At 44.5% G+C, this 18,962-nt stretch overlaps 3 protein-coding genes across 5 annotated transcripts; 1 reads left to right on the forward strand and 2 right to left on the reverse strand.

The window, feature by feature from the left end:
* Positions 1-2,362: 2,362 nt before the first annotated feature.
* LOC102237225 (probable G-protein coupled receptor 132) lies at positions 2,363-8,501 on the reverse strand. 3 transcript variants are annotated; one of them, XM_023348211.1, is made up of 4 exons: positions 8,361-8,501; positions 6,142-6,338; positions 4,428-4,529; positions 2,363-3,990 (listed from the first exon to the last, which is right to left on the reverse strand). In XM_023348211.1, exon 4 carries the CDS (start codon positions 3,804-3,806, stop codon positions 2,745-2,747), a length of 1,062 nt encoding a protein of 353 aa, XP_023203979.1. In that variant the 5' UTR covers positions 3,807-3,990; positions 4,428-4,529; positions 6,142-6,338; positions 8,361-8,501; the 3' UTR covers positions 2,363-2,744. The 3 variants fall into 3 exon arrangements, with proteins under 3 accessions (XP_023203979.1, XP_005814461.1, XP_023203978.1); XM_005814404.2 differs by lacking the exon at positions 4,428-4,529; XM_023348210.1 differs by having other exon boundaries at positions 2,363-4,529.
* A 989-nt stretch (positions 8,502-9,490) lies between these two features.
* vipas39 (VPS33B interacting protein, apical-basolateral polarity regulator, spe-39 homolog) lies at positions 9,491-15,636 on the reverse strand. The gene is made up of 19 exons (XM_005814402.3): positions 15,289-15,636; positions 14,874-14,966; positions 14,194-14,296; positions 13,979-14,116; positions 13,719-13,757; positions 13,583-13,647; positions 13,440-13,496; positions 13,272-13,364; positions 12,535-12,568; positions 12,360-12,462; positions 12,238-12,265; positions 11,658-11,731; positions 11,429-11,504; positions 11,054-11,188; positions 10,921-10,962; positions 10,676-10,852; positions 10,100-10,189; positions 9,899-10,003; positions 9,491-9,822 (listed from the first exon to the last, which is right to left on the reverse strand). Exons 2-19 carry the CDS (start codon positions 14,964-14,966, stop codon positions 9,802-9,804), a joined length of 1,473 nt encoding a protein of 490 aa, XP_005814459.1. The 5' UTR covers positions 15,289-15,636; the 3' UTR covers positions 9,491-9,801.
* A 35-nt stretch (positions 15,637-15,671) lies between these two features.
* On the forward strand, positions 15,672-18,962 carry LOC102236455 (activator of 90 kDa heat shock protein ATPase homolog 1-like). The gene is made up of 9 exons (XM_014474682.2): positions 15,672-15,877; positions 16,230-16,420; positions 16,496-16,578; positions 16,652-16,769; positions 16,853-16,950; positions 17,023-17,160; positions 17,594-17,695; positions 17,766-17,817; positions 17,889-18,962. The coding sequence occupies exons 1-9, from the start codon at positions 15,798-15,800 to the stop codon at positions 18,044-18,046; spliced, it is 1,020 nt and encodes a 339-aa protein (XP_014330168.1). The 5' UTR covers positions 15,672-15,797; the 3' UTR covers positions 18,047-18,962.

Raw genomic sequence — 18,962 nt, forward strand, 5'->3', positions numbered from 1 at the left:
AAAAACAGAGGATGATTTACACCTGCAGGATTACTGGAACCTGTCTGACAACACGAAGTGGCTGGAAGACCTGAGGAGGAAACGCATCGCTCCGTTTCTAAACTTCTGGGATTCAGGAGAAAATTTTAAAACTTTTACGGCTTTTATTTTCTTATTTATTCCTAAAGCCTTAAATTAAGACCTAAAACTCCAATTATATTTCATAATTATGACATAGAACTCATGATTACAACTTTTATCTTTGTAATTACTACATAAAATATTGTAATTATGATTTTAAAACTCGTAATTACAACTTTTACTTTGGTAATCACTACATGAGAACTTGTAGGCAGGTTTTCCTGTTGGGCTTTTATTTTTTAATTCTTGGCATAGATGGGTTTCCATATTAAGCCATTCATCTTCCCGACCCATCTCCGTTAAGGTCAGAGGTCACAATTCAACAAGAGAGAGACTGAGGAAAAATATCAATCAAAACTCTCTAAACATGTGAAGAAAGTTTAGTGGAAGGAGAAAAGGTGAGGAAATATCCCACTGCTTGTTTTAAACATCAGAACCGTCTCACCTGGACTGAACAGAACCAGAACCGGACAGCTGCTGGGTTAGGATCAAAGTCAAGTTTTCATTTTGTCTGGAGGTCGATGGAGGAAGAGTGGAAACGACCGGAGATGATATGGGTCGCCATGTCGCCTGCTGGTTCTGGTTCCGGTCCACCGGGTCTACCAGAACATCTCAGAACTTCGTTCTGCTGACGGGTTTTATGGAGATCCTGGTTTAATTTTCATCTTCTGAACGAAAGGTGAGATAAAAACCTGAAGCTCATTGTGTCAGCAGCTGTCAGGCTGAGCTTCCTCTGTGCTTTTTCTGGAAAGTTGAGTGGAAGGAAAACAAAGGTCTAAAGCAGGATTGACTTCAGTGTTAAGTTAATTTCTTGGTTTAGATGACAAAAAAATGTTTCACATTTTTTAAGATTCACAAAATGACAGCAAGCAGATTAATTTCCATTTGTTCCACTTCCTGTTGTAAAAATGGTCACTTCCTCTTCCTCTTCCATGTTTATTTTCCTGTTTTGTGTAACAAATTATTTTTTTTCTGTCAGCTGATGAGATTCTGAAACTTTTCAGATCATTTGGTGATTAAAAAAGGTTTTTGCACAAACCAAAACATTTTTGTCACAAAGAGTTCAGGAATTGAATAAAAGCAGGAAATACTGTCTTGTTGCCATGGCGACGCTGCATTTTTCCTTTGTGGTTTCAGGTCAGGCATCAATGATTAATTTGGCCCTGAGTCGTGTCTGACAGGCACGTTAATCATTGATGAGGCCGTTTGTTTATTCAGCAGGAGGCGACCAATCAGAGCGTCCATCTGGGACTGGAAGCGACAGGCCAGCCAATCAGAGCGGAGCGGGAACCGGGTCAGACGGCAAGTCGCTAACGCAGAGCTGCTGGTAGGAAAGATGAAAATAAATGATCAAATTTAGATTTCATTGGAAGCTTTCCTTCAGTTTTTAACTTTTTATTTTCATCTGAACTCCTTTTGACCTTGACAGCCGACATCCGTTCCCACACACACCTTCACACACACCTTCACACATCTCACACACACACAGTTTGTGGTCTGTGTGTGAAAAGCAGCTGGATGTTTAATCTGCAGCGGATTTGAATAAAAACGCTGCAGGTTTGCGGTGGCAGGAAACGGTTCAGCAGAAGTTCAACTGACTTCTCCATCAGATCGGTGACGTCTCTTTAATTTAGTCAGAATCATCCTGAAGTTTGTTGCAACATGTAGATTTTCATCACTTTTTAAAATATTGTAATTTTAGTTCATTAAAATTTAGTTTAATTGGTTTTTGTGTTTCATAATCAAGACTTTAAATTTCAACTTATTTTATGACTTTTAAACTCATAATCACAGCTTTTATTTTGGTAATTGACTTTAAAACTTGTACTTGTACAAAAACTAAAACTCAAAATTATGTATTTCTGACTTTAAAACTTGTAATTACAACTTTTATTTGTTTTGGTTTGCAATAAACTCAGACATTTTGCTTTTATCCAAATTTAATCAGGTTACAAACATTGTGGGGTTAAAATCAGACATCTGAAGTTCAGTTTTTATGAACATGTTTTGTCCCAGAAAAATTCATCCATCAGTCCTGAACCGAAGGAGGCAGAGAGGAGTCACAACGTTCATCCTCCTGTTGGTCCGGTCGACCCGGTTCTACTGGAACCAGAACCAGCTGCTGTGGTTCTCTTTCTCTCTGCTCTGAGTCAAACCAACCTGTTCCCCTCCGGGCCTGTGGGGGCGCTGCACCAAGAACCACTGAAGGAAACAGCACAGAAACCTCTGAAGAGACTGAGAGCAACTTCCTGTTTCACCAGATGGAAACAAGATGGAGGCGTCAGATTTTAGCGGCTGGAGGATTTCTCTTTAGTCAGGAGCCATTTTTGCTGCTAGCGCTACTAGGCTAGCAGGTTGTATTTGCCCAGAATGCCCTGCGCTGTAGTCCACTTCCTGCTTTTGGAGCGCTCTCTGGTCCGCTTGGTGTTCACATTCAAACCGAACCAGAATTCACTTCAACAGAACCCAGTTAGCGAGATCAGTTAGCGTTCACACTTCACCAACCGAACCGGACTTTCTTGACAAACGGACTGGAGTCGGGTTAAAGCGGCCTGAACAGGACCGGTGTGAACCTTTAGACTGCAGAGACCCTGTGGACTCAGCAGTCCAGCCAGGAACCGTTTCTATCTGGTCTCTAAGGTTTCTTCTGTTCCAACCGGATGTCTCTCGGTATCGGTTCCAGCATTCAGCTCCAAGGATTTGATTTGGCTGCTGTTGGTCGACGGTCCGTGGCACGCCGACACGCAGATCTGCGTGAGTCCGCGGCGGCACTCCTTGCGGATGTTGTTGCTGGACAGGACGTAGAGAATGGGGTTGACGGCGCTGTTGATGGTGGACAGGCCGAGGGAGATGGTGTAGGACGAGTACATGGTCTCCTCAAACAGGCAGGGCGTGCCCACCAGCTGGGGGAACTGGGTGATGACGGCCCGGGCCAGCAGGATCAGGTGGTACGGCGCGAAGCAGACCAGGAACAGCAGCACCACAGCCACCGCCAGCCGCCGGACCCGCCGCTTCTGGTCGCCGTGGAGGCCCGTGCTGCGCTGGACATTGGTTAAGACGCGGCGGTTGGTGACCGCCAGCAGCAGCAGCGGCAGCAGGAAGCCGATCACAAAGCGGGCGTAGTTGAAGCCCATCACCTTGATGCTGCTCTGGGTCGGCTCAAAGCAGCGCTTCGAGCTTTGAACGTTTCCCTCCCTCATGGTGAAGACGGCGGTGTGGCCCAAGGCCACCACCAGGACGATGACCACCGTGATGACCACAGCGTGGCACAGCCGCCGCTGACCGCGGGACTCCAGGCTGTAGGCCACCGCCCAGTACCGGTCACAGGAGATGCAGCACAGCAGGAAGATGCTGATGTACATGTTGGTGAAGAAGATGTAGCCCGTCAGCTTGCAGACCGTCGAGCTCCATCGCCATTCGTGACCGTTGTTGACGTAGTCCGCCCAGAGCGGCAGCGTGAACAGGTAGGTCAGGTCGCACAACGACAGGCTCCACAGGTAGACACCAAGAACGTTCTTCCTGCGCACCTGCTGCCAGGTGAGGAAGAGAGTCAACACGTTGGCGGGAAGACCGACGACCAGAACGACGATGTAGAGAACCAGCAGCGGCAGCCGGTCGTCGCCGTACGGCCTCTCACAGCTGACTGAGCTCTGGTTCACCGAGAACCCGCCTGTGACGTTCAGCATGGTAGCCAATCAAATCCAAGGGTCTCTTCAGACAACTGGCCAATCAGGAACAGAGTCTGTAGGAAGAAAGCCGATCCCAGGGTTGGCGTCTCCAGAATTCGCTGCCCAACCAGAAGGCGACCGGATCAACGGCGATCAGACCGACCGCAGGCTAAGGTCAGCCATCACAGCATGGGGTCAACATCTGGAGAGAAAACAGGAAAGTTTTAAATCTGAAACCCCGCCTGTCTGATGGAACCATAGCTGAATAAAATTATCCGTGGAGTTCCCCAAGGTTCAGTCCTCGGTTCTCTCGTCTTCAATATTTCAATATTTATACGCTTCCACTTATTGAAAATCTTAATCAGTTTGTTTTTCTTAATGTCTCTTTTTAATGTCTTTTTATCAGTAGTTTGAGTGTCTTTGGCTGGAAGGTGCTATAAAATAAAGTTGCCTTGTCACTGGTTTTTAAGGTTCTTTACTTTCATATTGAGCGAAGAATCAGAGAGAGAACCTGCCGGTTTCAGAGCTAATAGTGAATTCTAGAGATGGAGGAAGAGCTAACATTAAACATCCTTCAGAAATAACCGATCTCAGTGTAAAGTCTTTGCTGTTCCTCTTTCTGTCACTGCGGCTCTTTACCTCACAGCCAGAGAAGTTCCTGTTTCTGCAGCATCACTATCTGCTGCTGTTTCTCCTGTAAAGCTCGTCTGAGTGAGTTTGCTCACATGAGCTGCTGCACGTCTGAAACAGGAAACAAGCAGATTTCAGATACCAGGTCCACTTTCAGAACCAAACCTGGAGCTGCTGGCGCCTCGTTGCTGCTCCTTGTGCTTCATGTTAGTCTGTAGATTAAAGGACCAGAGTTCAGGACAGACAGGTGAGTGAGACTCACCTGTCTGGATGTAAATAAGAGGTCAAATAAAAAAGCAGCTGAGCTTTAAGTGAAATTATCCAAATCATTCTTCTGTTGATCACATTTTTTGACTTTCTAATATTAAATCTGATTTTTTTTTCTGGTGTAAGTCATGTTACCATATCGTGTCAATTTGACAACTGCTGACATTCATCCTTCAGCCTCTGCTGAGGGAGGGATGTCATTTCAGTTGCTGCTAACCTACTAACACCAAACCGCAACATTTCAGTGGTAAATCTGGTAAATCTGGTGACTTAAATCAGGCCTCACTCTGCTGCACTCCCAATTGTTCAACAGTTAGTCAGACACTCTACCAAAGAAAACACAACGGTAGATTTGCTTTATGCTAATATCAAGTATTCATTTATCTCCAAAGAAAGAACTCCTCTGGGAAAATCGGATCACAATCTTGTTTTTCTGCTCAGGAAATGGATGGACACAGGAAGCTGAAGGATCCCTGCTGGGCTGTTCTGAGGCCACAGATCGGATCGCTCTGTGCCAGCCGCAGTGAGATGCTTCGCTAACAACCATCCCTGCATCAGCACTGAGCTACAGGAGCACTTAAACTGGAAAACCACCTTCAAGGAGGAAGACAGGAAATGATTGAGGCGTAAACAGAAGCAGCTCAAAGTCGACATTAGAAACGGCAAAGCAGAAGAAGAAGGTCGCTGTGTTTCAGACTGCTACAGGAAATCCTCCCTGCCCACAGCATTCATCACAACTCGTAGAACAACATGAGTGAAACCAGTTACATTAAATTTTCCTTTGGAATAAAAGAATTTTCAATGTAACTGAAAGAATTTTATGATTTTTATTACAAAAATAAAAATATTTGAGCTTAAAAATGTCCACCTTTCAGACGTCAGCGGCTGATTCTCACCTTCATGTCTTTGTTTCCATATTTAGAAAAAGGTGACAAACTGCTGACGGTAAAATCTGTCACTTTCACAACAAGCTGCCTCTGCAAAATCTGTCAGGGATTTTTTTTGATTCTGCTGGAAACTTTGAGGTCAGATCAACGTTTTTCTAACTCAGAGCTCAGAGTTCGTGTCAGACAGGAAGTTGCTTTGATTCTGGCAGGAAGAGTCAAAACCAGACTAACTCTGGTTAGGAAACAAGTTTATGTTGTATTTCTGAAGGGAGTTCACCTTTTATAGCACTTATAAACATTAAACCGTGTAAATTATGACTTTATCTCTTCTGTTAAGACAAACGTTATTGAAATGAAGTTAAATAAAGAGCAGCAGTATGTAACTATAAAGCACGGTGGTGGTGCAGTGATGATGTGGGCTTGTTCTGCATCTTTATGGTCTTCCAATCAGTGAAGCTGTTTTAAGTTTTCTTTCCTGCTTCATATTTAACTAATATTCAGGTAAAACCTCCAGATTCCATTAAGTCTGATAAATAAAACCCCAAACTAACCAAATGAAAAGATTTTACCTTCATTTAATGTCCAGTCTTCTTCGTCTTCGTCTTCTTCTTCTTTTGCTTCTCTGGTGTAACTGGAAAGTTTTTTGATAAATCCAGGACGGATCAGTTTTCTGAGACAAACGGGTCACTCAGCCGCAGTTTCCTCAAAACATATATAGTGACGGTCGCCTCGTTTCCTTCTCCTCTGATGGTTTGACTCACTGATCCTGCAGATACAATAAAATACAAACTTAGAGTCGTGGTTCTCAAGCTGTGGTGCCGGTGCGTTTCTGAGGACGTTTTGTTCCCGTGTTTGAAGCAGATGAAGCTGCGTCACTGAATCGTGGGAGTCGTTTCTTCTGTTGCATCACCTCTGACGTCAGAACTTCTGCTAAGGGATGAGCAACATCTTCCTGTCAAGTCCAGCCTGGGGGTTTTCCGGCTGCTCTGCTCAACAACCAGGCTAACGTCTGCTAGCATGACAGTTCAGATAACAAAAATAAACTTTATCGAAGATGAAAACTAAATGAAACTCCAGTAGCTGTCAGTTTTGCAACAATTCTGGAGAGGCCTCTGACTGAAGATCATTGCTGTGTGACAGCTTCCTGACCGTCATGCTAACAGCTCAGTAGCTGAAGCGCAGAGATGACATCCAGCAGAGAGATGCTGGAGTAGGGCAGGCGATGGATGGACCGTCCTCCTCTCGTCATTTCCTCTGAGGTTTTTTTTAAAAGGTTTTATCGGCTCTAGTCTTTATTTGATGGTGAATTGACAGGAAAGAGCTTAATGAGAGAAGAGAAAGACACGCGGTAAAGGTCGCCAGGCCGGGAATCAAACCTGCGACGGCCGAGTTGAGGACTGAGGCCTTCACAACCGCTGCGCCACCACAGCGCCCGCATTTCCTCTGATGTTTTTAGCAGCGCTGCTCTGAGCAGCAGCTGTTTGCTAATTGCTGCTGGCTAGTCTGAAGGAGCTGAGTGGGGGAGGAGCTGCGCCTTGAAGGCGGGGCTACGTCCACCCAGCGTTTTACAGCTGAATGGTTTCCATGGAGATAAATGGATTTCTCAGACATGGAAGAATTAAAGCAAAGCTCCAGGTTTGATTTGATGAGGAGAAAAAGTTTATAAAAAGGTGATTTATCAAGTTCCAATAGAACCTCCAGAACCCGGTGGAACCAGACTGGCAGTGCAGGAGAAGCAGAAAAATCTGGACCAAGAGATGATCCACATCGCCTGGTGGTTCTGGTGGTTCTGGTGGTTCTTCGTCTTTAAAACCACATTTCCCTTTAACTTCTGACCAGATGTGGGAAGTAACTAGTTACATTTACATGAAGAAACTTTTTGATTAAAAAAAAACCTTTAGGAGTATTTTTACTTTCACTTCAATAATTTTATTATGGAGCATCACGACTTTTCTGGCCACAAGGAAAACAAGCTTAACCAGACAGCAGATTATATATATTTATATATATATTTATATATGATGATTTAATGCTAGCATTTCTACATAACTTTATATATATTTTTTCTGAAAGCATCGTTGTAAAATATTAAATCAGATGTTCTGTACTGGAGACTTTTTACTTTATAAATATATAATTTTGTTCTTTTCGGTTTCAGCTTTATTTCCTGTAGTTTCAGCTTTCAGTGATTCTTCCACAATACTTTTTAAATAAATAATGTTGAGACTTGAGTTTTCCTTCATGATCTGAAGAGAAAAAATCATTTTCTATGTTGAAAAACTGCATAATAACTCCATGCAGAGGGAAACATTTCCGTACAAAGAGATTAAATATTTGATTGGCTCATTAATGGACATTTTATGTAGTTTATCAACCCAACATTTGTAAAAACGCTTCAGTAAAACATCTTAGTGAATATGAACGTTAATTCTTGTCCTTTTTTCCCGTTTTTATGTAATTAAATCATCCAAATGCTGAGATCAAATTCAGATTCTTTGTCACAATTTATTTATTTTTTCAATAAATAAATAACGGTGATTATCAGCAACTGATTTAATGGCTTTTCTTTACATAATGAGGTAAATAAACACTGAAATGATCTGAAGCTGCTTTAATATTTCAGATAAGATTCGTTTGAGCATCATGACGGTGAAAATGTTAATATTTAATGAGCTTCATCTGTTCTCTTTGTTTCCTCAGATTTTCTCATCATTTCTCAGTTTTACTGATATGAACCAATGAAGCTGATCGATCAGCCTGCGTCCTGCTGCTGCAGGTAAAAACTCACCTGTGAAGCTGCGCGTGGTCCTCCTCTGCGCTCGCGCTGCTCCTGAATGAAGCGACGGGTCCCGTCCCTTCACAGAAACCGCCTGGGTGACGTCACTGCCGTCATCACGCCGTCACGATGCCCCCTCCTCCTCCGGGTCTTCATGTTCGAGTCAGCAGCGGGAAAACGCTGCCGCTGCGCCACCTGGTGGCTGCAGCTGGCGCAGCATGGAGATGGTCTGACCTGCGGTTACCATGGTGACCTCAGATGGTTTATTCCTCACCAGCTCCGGTTCTGTTTCTGCTGTTTAACGGACCCAGTTGGTGACAGGAAATGGCGGCTGGCCGTTCCGTCCCACAGTCGCCTCGAGCTTCCAGGACGAGGAATTTGGATTTTATTAGAACTGAAATTATGTTGTGATTGTTTCACTAGTACAGATTGAGACATTTACAATATTTATACAATAGTGCAATAATTAAAGTTGCATTATTTACCTTTTGTAAAAATGTACCAAAAACAGTCAATCAGAGGCAGGAGGCGGGGCTTAGCGCTGTCAGTCAATCTGTGAACGCGCTGCTAAATGTGCTAATCAACTCATCGCTACAAAGAAGCTGATTTAACAAAGAAGCTAACTCAATTTAACATAAAATTGAGTGGAAGGAAGACGTGCGTTGCATCAGGGAGAACTGGAGCCATGACAGGAAATCTCTTCCTTTAACTTTATAAAAATGAACAAAATCTCAGTTCAGTTGGCCTGTTGTGATTTTCTTTACATGTAAAACTGCAAAATATTTTCCTCTGTGTGATGAAATATGACTATTAAATATTTTTTTTATCTGTACCACGTTATGGGACTCAAGGTTTCAGAAAATGACCAGTTTGTTTTGTAAAATGTCTTAAAATGAGATTTTCTGTGAATTTTGCTCTTAAAACAGAAACACTAAAACATTTTAGCACCACATTAAATATAAAGTGCGTTCATATAGAGCATATTCTAATCTGTTTCCTCCAGTATAATAAAATTAGTTTCTGGGATGTTCAGGTGTGTTCACCTGGTGGAGGCTGCTGCCCTCTGCTGGAGCTCTGACGTCACTGCAGCCTTTATTATCGACCTTTATTCATTTTTCCTCTGCAGTTTTGATTTTAAAAAATCACTTTATTTCTTCATACTTCATGTTTTTTTAACAGTTTTTCTTCTGTAAGACACAGACATGGTTAATATGACGTAAACATGGACTCAGAACCAGAACCGGTTCTGACCCGACTGGACCATCACGTCCTCTCTCTCTTTCTGTTTTTACAGTTTTGCTCTTTTTATTTTGGATTTTTAAAGTTTTCCAGGAAACGGCGACAGAAGTCTTGGCGACGATTCGGCGGGAAGTTTTGGCTCCGCCCACTTTCTGCTTCATTGGTTTGCAGTCTCAAATAGGAAGCTGGCACTTGAGTTTCACAATAAAAGTCCTCAGTTTTTCCATCGGATTTGCTGTGAACGAAGAAGCAGACCAGATGAGTCACGTGACCAAAACCGTAACACTCTTCCTCTTCCTCCTCTTCCTCACCTGGTTGCTGAGCAACTCGTCAATCTTCCGCTCCTCCGCCGATCCGCGCTCCACCTTCTTCCGGTACTCCGCCAGCTGCTGCCGGTCCTTCATGTCTCGGTACGTCTGATTAACCGACAGGCAGAGGAAACGTCAAAGCCCCGCCCCCTGCGTTTTCATTGGTTTACACGGCTACGGCCAGCAGCCAATCAAAGAACTCACGTTGATGACGATGTCGTGGCATTTATGTTTCTGAGCCAATCCGATCCTGAGCTCCGCGTCGCTAACGAGTCCGACGTATTCCTGTAGCACCTGTTAGCAACCGGCAGCGTTAGCATGGAATATGGCAGGCCATTTTAACATAAAATCAGTTTAATATGACTATCTGTAATTATTCTAGATATCTAAGAATGCATTTTAACTATCCAGAATGGTAATTTAAGATTTTATCAATTAGAATTATGACTAGTTAAAACTAAAAATGAGAACCTGAAGTTACTTTATGACTAGTCATAATTTAGTTGAAGATATCTGAAAAATTTTCATCAGTAGTCAGTGATTCTTTGATTGAAGCCTACAAACAACTCAACAGTAAATCTTCTGTTGTTCCACCAGGCAGAATGTAATTCTGTCAGGTTTCTGTCCAATCAAATTAGAATTAGAGACAATTTAATTTAATAATATGTAGTCATAAAGCAATTTCAGATATTTTGAATGTAAGTGCGGTAAAACTGATTGTATGTTAAACCTGCTTGCCATAGTTGGCATCATAAACATTATGGTGCTCCGCCCACTCACCCGCGTGGGGGCGGAGTTTTTCTGCAGGATGTCGACGACGCGCTGGAAGCTGAGCGGAGATTTCTTCTTGGAGAAGCCGAGCCAGTTCCTGGAGTTAAACATGGCGTCCACGTCCGTCCAGTTCTTCAGCTTGGCCCGCGCCGCCAGCGCCGTCGTGAAGTACTGTTTCTCCGAGATCTGAGGGACAGCGTTAGCCACCGCGGCAGAGGTCAGAGGTCACAGGAAAGAGAGAAAACGCGTCTCACCTTGAATGTCTGCCGGACGTTGAGCGGGCTGCTGAAGGTTCCCTGAAGACAGAAAAACAGGAAGTTCAGCTGATCCAGGTCAACTGACCCAAATCCTCCCAGTTAACCAGCTGGATCCCAGTCTGGGCCTGACCTCCGGCTCGTTGTAGTGGTAGAAGCAGCAGTAGTACAGGGTGGTGATGAGCGGCATGTTGAGGATGGAGGCTTTTCTGGGAAACTTCTGGAAGACTTCCAGCTTTCCTTCCCGCTCCGCCTTCCGGTCCGCCGCCTGCAGAACCACAAGGAGCATCAACAGGTGGACTGGGAGGAGACTGGGAGCAGACTGGGAGGAGACTAGGAGCAGGTAGACTGGGTGGTTAACATCAGATTACGCTTTGCTTCACTCGCCTCAGGATGCTTAAGTCTTACAGTGCAACAGAATAACTCAGCTAATATTTATCTGACCACTTGGGGGCGCTTGTCTAATATTTATGGTGTGCAGTCAGAACCAGTCTGACCCGGTTCTGACCTCGATGATGATCTGCCTCTCCAGCAGGGTGTAGTGATCCTGAACGTGATTTCCATCTTCGCCGCCAAACTGGAGGCTGGAAACCAACAAAACTCATCAGAACATAAACAAACAAACAAACAAACAAACACTTCCTGAATTATTTATAATTTCTTCCATTTTCATTTCTCTTCTACAAATTCCTCATCATTCCTCCATACTTCCATTCATTCCCTCCCTCCTTCCACACCTCAGGCAGCTCTTCAGGAAGTCCCGCCTCTTGTTCTCATCCGCTATGTTCTTGTAGTCTTTATACTGCAGCAGCTGTTACCATGGAGACAGACAGTCAGGCAAATTCGTCCGTCTAACGAGCGTTTACCATCACAATAAACATAATAAAGAGTAGACCCCACAATGGAAATACGGCGGCCATCTTGGAGAGGTTGGCTAAGCTAACAGCAGAAGATGCTTCAGCACTGCTGGATATTTCTGTTCAACACTAAAACTATGTTTAGTATCTTAGTAAAAAACTAAACATGATTTGATGTGTTGTTTATAAAATGCTTATCATGCATCAAATAAAAATATTTTGTTAATATTATTTTATTTTGTTAACCCCACTAATAATGTTTAAACATAATAAACCACGAATGGATCCAATTCAAAAATACTTTTAAAGAAAACAAACATGTGCTTATACACATGGCTATGATAGCTGTGTGAATTTCAGTTAAGATTGATTAAATATCAAACAGAAAACCCTCCAAGATGGCCGCCCTGCAGCAGGTCAGCGTCCATCGGGCGTCTAGTCTTTACAGCTGACGACTTACAGCAGCTTCCTCCGTCCGGCCCAACGCCCTGAGGAGCAGAAGAAGAAGAAATGAGATGCAAACAAACAAATAGAGTCCAGGTGAGTCCAGGTGAGTCCAGGTGAGTTCAGGTGAGTCCAGACCTCAGCAGCTCCAGCAGCAGCCTCTGCTCTCGGTTCTCTGTCAGGTAGTGGATGAAGTGCCTCAGCGCCGTCTGCCTGGACTCCAGCTCCCGGAATAAAACCTCTGAGCAGAAAAACCCAAACGGTGAGAATGTGACGTTCAGCCGGCGGCAGCAGAACCAACGGAGAGACGCACCTTTACACAGCGTCCTCTTCAGGTAGATCAGAACCTGCAAACACAAACAACTTCAACAAGTCGGCAGGAAGTTTTCACTCTGCTACTAAATCAGCTGACGATATTTAATCATTAATCCTTTCTATTAACCCATCTAAAACTTTCAGGAATGTCAGACTTAATTTAAATATGTTTTCTAAAATATTGCTCCAAATTAAAATATGCCAACATAAAACACAACTGTTAGCCTTGGCTAGCCGTATGTTAGCATTTACTTCCACAACTGGTTTATTTTGATTGCGATAATTTTTATGATTCATGACCTGAGGATACATGTTGGTTTATAAAACTGGATCATATTTTTACTAAACAATATAGCAAAATGTTCAGCTTTATAGCTGCTGCTACTAGCTAGCCGGAATCTGCATCATTTTCTGTATAAGAAATGATTTTGAATGTAATCAGACATTGTTTCCTTTTTATTTGAACTTTTCTTCAAATTAATAAATGTAATATTGATTATATGAAAGCTCTCTAAATAAAATTTTGACACTTGAGTTTTGCTAACAGCTAAATGTTCATCAATAAGCTAACTTTAGCCCGAATGATAATTTAACTGATTTAATTACATTTTTCTGCTTTTCCTTGTCAATAATGTTGTCAAAATGTTTTTTATTAAGTCAGAACCAGCAGCTTTGTGTGATCGGGTCGTTATAAATAAAGTTTTTCGGATCAGTGACGATGAGTCGGAACTTTACGGCAGTGATGGCGTTCCCGTCGTGGGCGGCGACTGCCAGGTCCAGCAGCAGCAGTTTGTCCTGCAGGGAGCGAAACTTCTCCAGAGTCACGCCCTGCGGGACACAAACAAGGAGGTTCTGGTTCTGGTTCTGGTCGGCCCGCTCGGCGCACGCCGCCGGGTCGCTTACCTTCCCCTGCTGCAGCCTCTGAACCGTCTCCTCTGCCGACCAATCGCTGACCAGATCCTAATGACATCATCAAGAGAAATGAAGAGGAAAGCAACAGAAACCAGATGGCAGACTATAATCAGATTACACTGTAATCAGATTACCTTGTACTCTGATTTGGGTTTTCGGAGCTCAGGAGTGTAGAGGCGTAGCGACGGGTCGCCGAGGACTGAAACAGAACAACGTTAGCATCGCTATGTGACTCACTGACTCGTTCGTTCGTTCGTTCATCTGACTCACCGTCGTTGAAGGTCTGCAGGTTTCCTCCTTTTGGTTTCCCTGGAAACAGAGCAAAGGTCGGTCACATGACCACTCCAGCTGGGTGACAAATCGATTTCATCGATTAATCATATTTTTGGTTGGTCCAGATTTGATTCTGCATGACGTCCTGTTGACCAGCTAGCCCCGCCCCCCCAGTCACGTGACCAGCTAGCCCCGCCCCCTGGTCACATGACCAGCTAACCCCGCCTCCCGGTCACGTGACCTGATCACGGTCTCACCTTTGAACAGAGAACTCAGAGAAATGCCCGACTGGCTCTTGCCGAGCGACGGCGTTTCTGTGGAGATCTTGGGGAAGGCGGGCTCTCTGTCTGCCCTCTGATTGGACGCCGCCATCTCTTTGACTGACCATGATATACCTGAGCACACAGGAGCCACAGGTGAGCAGCCAATCAGAGCGGAGGAACCCCAACAGGTGGGAGGGAGGCGGACTTACTGCCGACAGGTTCTCCGCTCCAGCTGACCCGCTCCCAGTCTTCCTCTCCGTCTTCGGCCAGCAGGGGGCCGATGCTGTTCACCGCCTTCTTGGTCTCCTTCAGCTGAAAACCAGAAACCAGAACAGGAAATAAAAACGTGATGTCAAAATGAAAAAATTCATGATTAAAAATCTAACTTTTGATAACTTTAATCTGTGAGGAGGGGAAAAAAAGAGATAAAAATCTGAAAAGTGCGGCGTGCATTTGTATTCAACTTGACCATTGTTTGTTGTAAAACAGCAGAACTTCAGATTGATGGAGAACATATGAGAAATCTTGCTACAGATTCTCAGTTGTAATAGTGGGTCTAGACTTTGACTAGGCCATTGATCTAAACCAGGGATTGCCTATATATAATTTTTTTTATTTAAAGGACATTTAATTTTTTAATTGCATGTTATGTTTTTAATCATTCAATAATACGTATATAAATAATTACACATATGTATTTCATTGTATATTTCTGTCTGTAATTTTGTCAAACCCCCCAGCTGTTGGTCCACACCATTAAATACACTGAGCGTTTGCCATAGAACCGAAGGATCTGGACTTTCAGTAGCTTTGTTTCTGTTTTTGTTCCATAAACGGAACCCGAACCTCTCCTCGCGCTTTTGGATTCTGGTTCTGGTTCCGGTCTTACCGCACTCAGCTCATCATCTGCATCATCGAAAGTGAAGGCGTTGTATTTGCTGCTGTTCCAGTAGTCTTCCTCGTCCGCCTTACTCTTCATCATCTGGACACACAGAACCAAACCGAGCTTACAGAACCCTTTCCGGACCAGTTTAACTCACACACGGTCCGGTTCTGCTGCTGACACTGGACCCGACGCTGTGATGATGCGTTCAGGGCCAGCAGTTTATTCTGGCAGACTGTATTTTGATTTGTTAGCATGCTAGCAGGCTAACAGAAACGTAACAATCTAAGTAGTTTTTCCCGCCGTGACAAACCGCAGGAACTGTGACGTCATCCTGGGGTTTAATGACGTAATGACAGGCTTCATAAAAACCCGCTGGATATGAAACAATTATCGATCAGGATCGATCAGCTGTTATTACCTTGTTCACCTGACGTTGCTCCTCACTTTCTCCCGGATTTCGACGTCACAATTTCCGGGTGCGCAGGGAGTTGTAGTGGATAGACGCTGCCTTCCTTGACAGAAACAAATCTTCTTCTTTTCTTCTTCTCTTGATGTTATTGGCGCTACAGGAACAAATCGTTCCTTTTCATCTCTCCTCTCCTTCTTTCTTATTGCTGAATCTTGACCTTTGACCTTAACTGAGGCAGTCAAAGCTTTAGAACTAGTTCTGTGAATCTGTGGCGTCCATATTTTGTTATTAAGATGGGCTGATATTTAAATACTTGGAAAACAATTTTTTAAAAATCTTTCTGGTGATGTGTGAAACGTCAACGCTGCTTTTATTTTGTCAACCTGTTTTATTTTGAAAGTCTGTATGGAGAGCAGCAGCTCCGGTTTCAGCTGCTGTGGGTCAAACCTCAGACTGAGGGACTCCCAGTCCAGTTCTGGTTCTCTGGATCGATCCGGTCCGGAGTTTATCCATCATCGATGGCCAAGTGGGGGGAAGGGGACCCTCGGTGGATCGTTGAGGAAAGAGCTGATGCCACCAACGTCAACAACTGGCACTGGTCAGTGAAACATTGAGCACTGAGTGAGGCTTTTATTTTGAAATTCTACTCTTAGAGAGTTGAAATATTTTCACCTTAAAAGTTGTATAGAAGTTTCTAAATGCTAATAAATCCTGCACCTGAAGGCAAGAAACTGCCAATGGAAACTGGTCTCCATGTTGGTTTCCATAGTAACGCTCAGACAGAAGCAGAACCCTCCAGAATGACCCGAGGGGTAAATCTGGAGCGGTTATTTTAGGGTGCAGCGTTATGAGACCCGGCAGCTCGGCACTTGTGCAGATATTTTTAAACGCTGTGATGTCAGAGGTGGGCGGAGCCAGTTCGTTCACTCTGTTGCCGTCTTCCCTGTCAGGACGGAGCGGGATGTCACGGCCTGGTCCTCGGACCGCCTCCGTCAGCTGCTGCTGGGCGTCCGGGTGGAGGGGTCAGAGGGCGTCTGCGAGGTCACAGAGGTCAGCAGGCTGGACGGAGAGGCGTCCATCAACAACCGCAAAGGAAAACTCTTCTTCTTCTATGAGTTCCAACTGAGGGCCAACTGGTTAGGTCTGTGATGTCACTGATGATGCAACACCACCGAGGCTCCTGATAGGGCGACACTGATGATGTCATCCATTCCAGGGACGTCCTGCAGTGGACTGAAGTACCGAGGGACCATTGACGTCCCCAACCTGTCCGATGAGAACGATGAAGACGACCTTGACGTGAGTCAGTTGACCTTCAGTCTAGCACTCGTCTAGCTGCCTTGTTGACGTTGCGTTGCTCCGTTTGGTCCAGATCTCGGTGTCTCTGTGTAAGGACCAGCCCAGCACCCCACTGCTGGACCTGATGAAGAGGTCTGGTGGTAAGGAGGTCCGCAGGGTTCTGGGCCAGTACGTCCGTGACCTTAAATCAGGTCTGCTGTCCACAGACAATCACCATCAGTTATTTAGGCGGGGATAATGAACATCACAGCAAAGTTGACCTTTAACCTCTCAGATTTCAGTCAGGGGATGATCCTTCCCACTGCTGACGGGCAGAAACCATCCACACCTGTGGCGAGCAAGAAGAACCAGGTCAAATCCAGTAAAACTCAGGTACAGTCCACCTGTTGACCCGACCAAGCTGATTCTGACTGGACCTGAACATCGTCTCCATGTCGTCCTCAGGTTAGCTCAGACGCTAGGCGCTCATCCAGCCCAGCTACCTGTCCCACAGGTGTTAGCATCCAGACCTGCAGCTTCAGCCTGAAGGAAACGTTCCAGACCTCTGCTGATGAACTCTACAGGACCTTCATCAACCAGGAGGTACCGACCAACACAGACCCAGCTAAGGAATCACCAAGCGTTAGCTCACACAGGTAGACGGTGGTGGCCGATGCTAACTAAAATGTTAGCTAAGTTACCCTGCAGCGCTGTACCATCCCAGCGCCGGTGGGGTTGTTAGCCCAGGATACCAGATATCCTTGGACTGCCTCTGAGGGCTACCAACAAGGCACTTAGCGAAAGCTAACGCTAAAGTGCTACACCGTCACTAACATGGCAAGATTCTGGGATCACTAGACGTTTCCAAAGTTAGCCAAAGCTCTAAAGCGCTCTAAAAAAAAGTATTAGCAGCAGAACGCCCACTACTGGCCAACATCCTGCATGTCGTAGACCTGTCCTTCCTCCAAATGGCCTCAGAACCAGGTTCTGACCCATGAGGGCGCCATCTGATGCGGTTCTTCTGCGCTTTGTCCAGTTTGTTCAGGTGTTTACGCGCTCAGCAGCGACTGTTGACGCCCGGCGAGGAGGAAAGTTCCTTCTTCTTGACGGCAGCGTCAGTGGAGAGTTCACAGAGCTGGTGAGGCCTCAGTCCTTGTCGGACATTAATTTGTTCCATGTTGGCGTAACCAGATGGTTTCTCTCTGAAGGTTCCAGACCAGAGGATTGAGATGAGGTGGCGCTTCAGGACTTGGCCCAGCGGTGAGTCTGATGCCATGAAGTGTTGCTGCTGCTGCATGCAGATCGCCTGAGTCCTCTGGTTGCTCCATCAGAGCACTGCGCCACCATCAGGCTGGAGCTGGTAGACAGAGGAGACGAGACGGAGCTGGAGCTGGAGGGCCGAGGAGTTCCTGCTGGAGAGGAGGAGACCACCAGGGAGGGCTGGAGGCGCTTTTACCTGCAGGCCATCAAACAAACCTTTGGATACTGAGAGGGCCTGAACCCTGAGGAACGCCTCAGCGGCTCCAACTGAGCCTGTAAAGTCTCATTTCTGTTATTGCCTCTGGAAGAACACTTAGTGTCCTAAAGGAACATGAGTGCTTTCATAAAATCTCCTGCTGCTCGTTTCTGTCCAAGGTTCGTCCAGAAAGTCGGTGCCCTTGATGGGCAACTTCTACTGAAAGCCACAATGAAGAACCTGAAAAAACGTATCTGTTCAAAGTGTTGTAACTTTTTACAGTGTTTGTTCTGAGCTAATGGAGCTATTCCTTAAGGAACCGGTGCTAACTAAAAAGTTAGCTACGCTAACACTACAGCACCAATCATAAACAGTTCTGCTAATGCTAACGTGCTATAGAAATATAGCGTTTAGTGGAAGCTAATGCTAAACTAACTTTAACCAATAAGATTTTATGTGGAATGAAAACAATGTTAAGCAATTAAAATCAAACCTGCCCTTAAAAGACTAAAACCTTTCAGCACCAATTTAATTTTGACTTTATAATTTACATATTCTTATAATGATATTGCAATACTAAATATTGTGTATCTTGTTTTAAATAAAGTTATTGGGGGAAAAGTAGAATAAGAGGAAAGGAAATAGATCTACTGTATAAACAGACTTCAAAATAAGAGCATGAGAATTGCAAGTTGATGGATCTAAACCAGGAGTATATAAAGTGTTGTTGGTCTTTCAAAAGAAAGCTTTTGTATACTTTTCAAAATAAAGGTTTTGCAGTGAGCTAATTGTGTTTTATGACCATCATATCTACTACATTGTAACGAGATAATAAACAGTTTTAGTTCAATATTTATTTTTCATTGTGATTCAGAAAGACTTTACATGGAATTAAGAAAAAGCGTTGGATGTTTAACAAAGTGATCAGATATAAAACCAATCAAGTCAA

The sequence above is a fragment of the Xiphophorus maculatus genome, chromosome 15 (genome assembly GCF_002775205.1).
Source record: "Xiphophorus maculatus strain JP 163 A chromosome 15, X_maculatus-5.0-male, whole genome shotgun sequence".
In the NCBI taxonomy this organism is placed as follows: Eukaryota; Metazoa; Chordata; class Actinopteri; order Cyprinodontiformes; family Poeciliidae; genus Xiphophorus; species Xiphophorus maculatus.

Coding starts and splice junctions, on each gene's coding strand:
- LOC102236455 (XM_014474682.2), top strand. CDS start 15,798: ATGGCCAAGTGGGGGGAAGGGGACCCTCGGTGGATCGTTGAGGAAAGA. Junction 16,579..16,651: donor ACGATGAAGACGACCTTGAC/GTGAGTCAGTTG, acceptor CGTTTGGTCCAG/ATCTCGGTGTCTCTGTGTAA. Junction 17,818..17,888: donor CTTCAGGACTTGGCCCAGCG/GTGAGTCTGATG, acceptor TTGCTCCATCAG/AGCACTGCGCCACCATCAGG.
- vipas39 (XM_005814402.3), bottom strand. CDS start 14,966: ATGATGAAGAGTAAGGCGGACGAGGAAGACTACTGGAACAGCAGCAAA. Junction 12,569..13,271: donor ACGGGAACGCCATCACTGCC/GTAAAGTTCCGA, acceptor TTGTGTTTGCAG/GTTCTGATCTACCTGAAGAG. Junction 11,189..11,428: donor AGAGGCAGATCATCATCGAG/GTCAGAACCGGG, acceptor GTGGTTCTGCAG/GCGGCGGACCGGAAGGCGGA.
- LOC102237225 (XM_005814404.2), bottom strand. CDS start 3,806: ATGCTGAACGTCACAGGCGGGTTCTCGGTGAACCAGAGCTCAGTCAGC.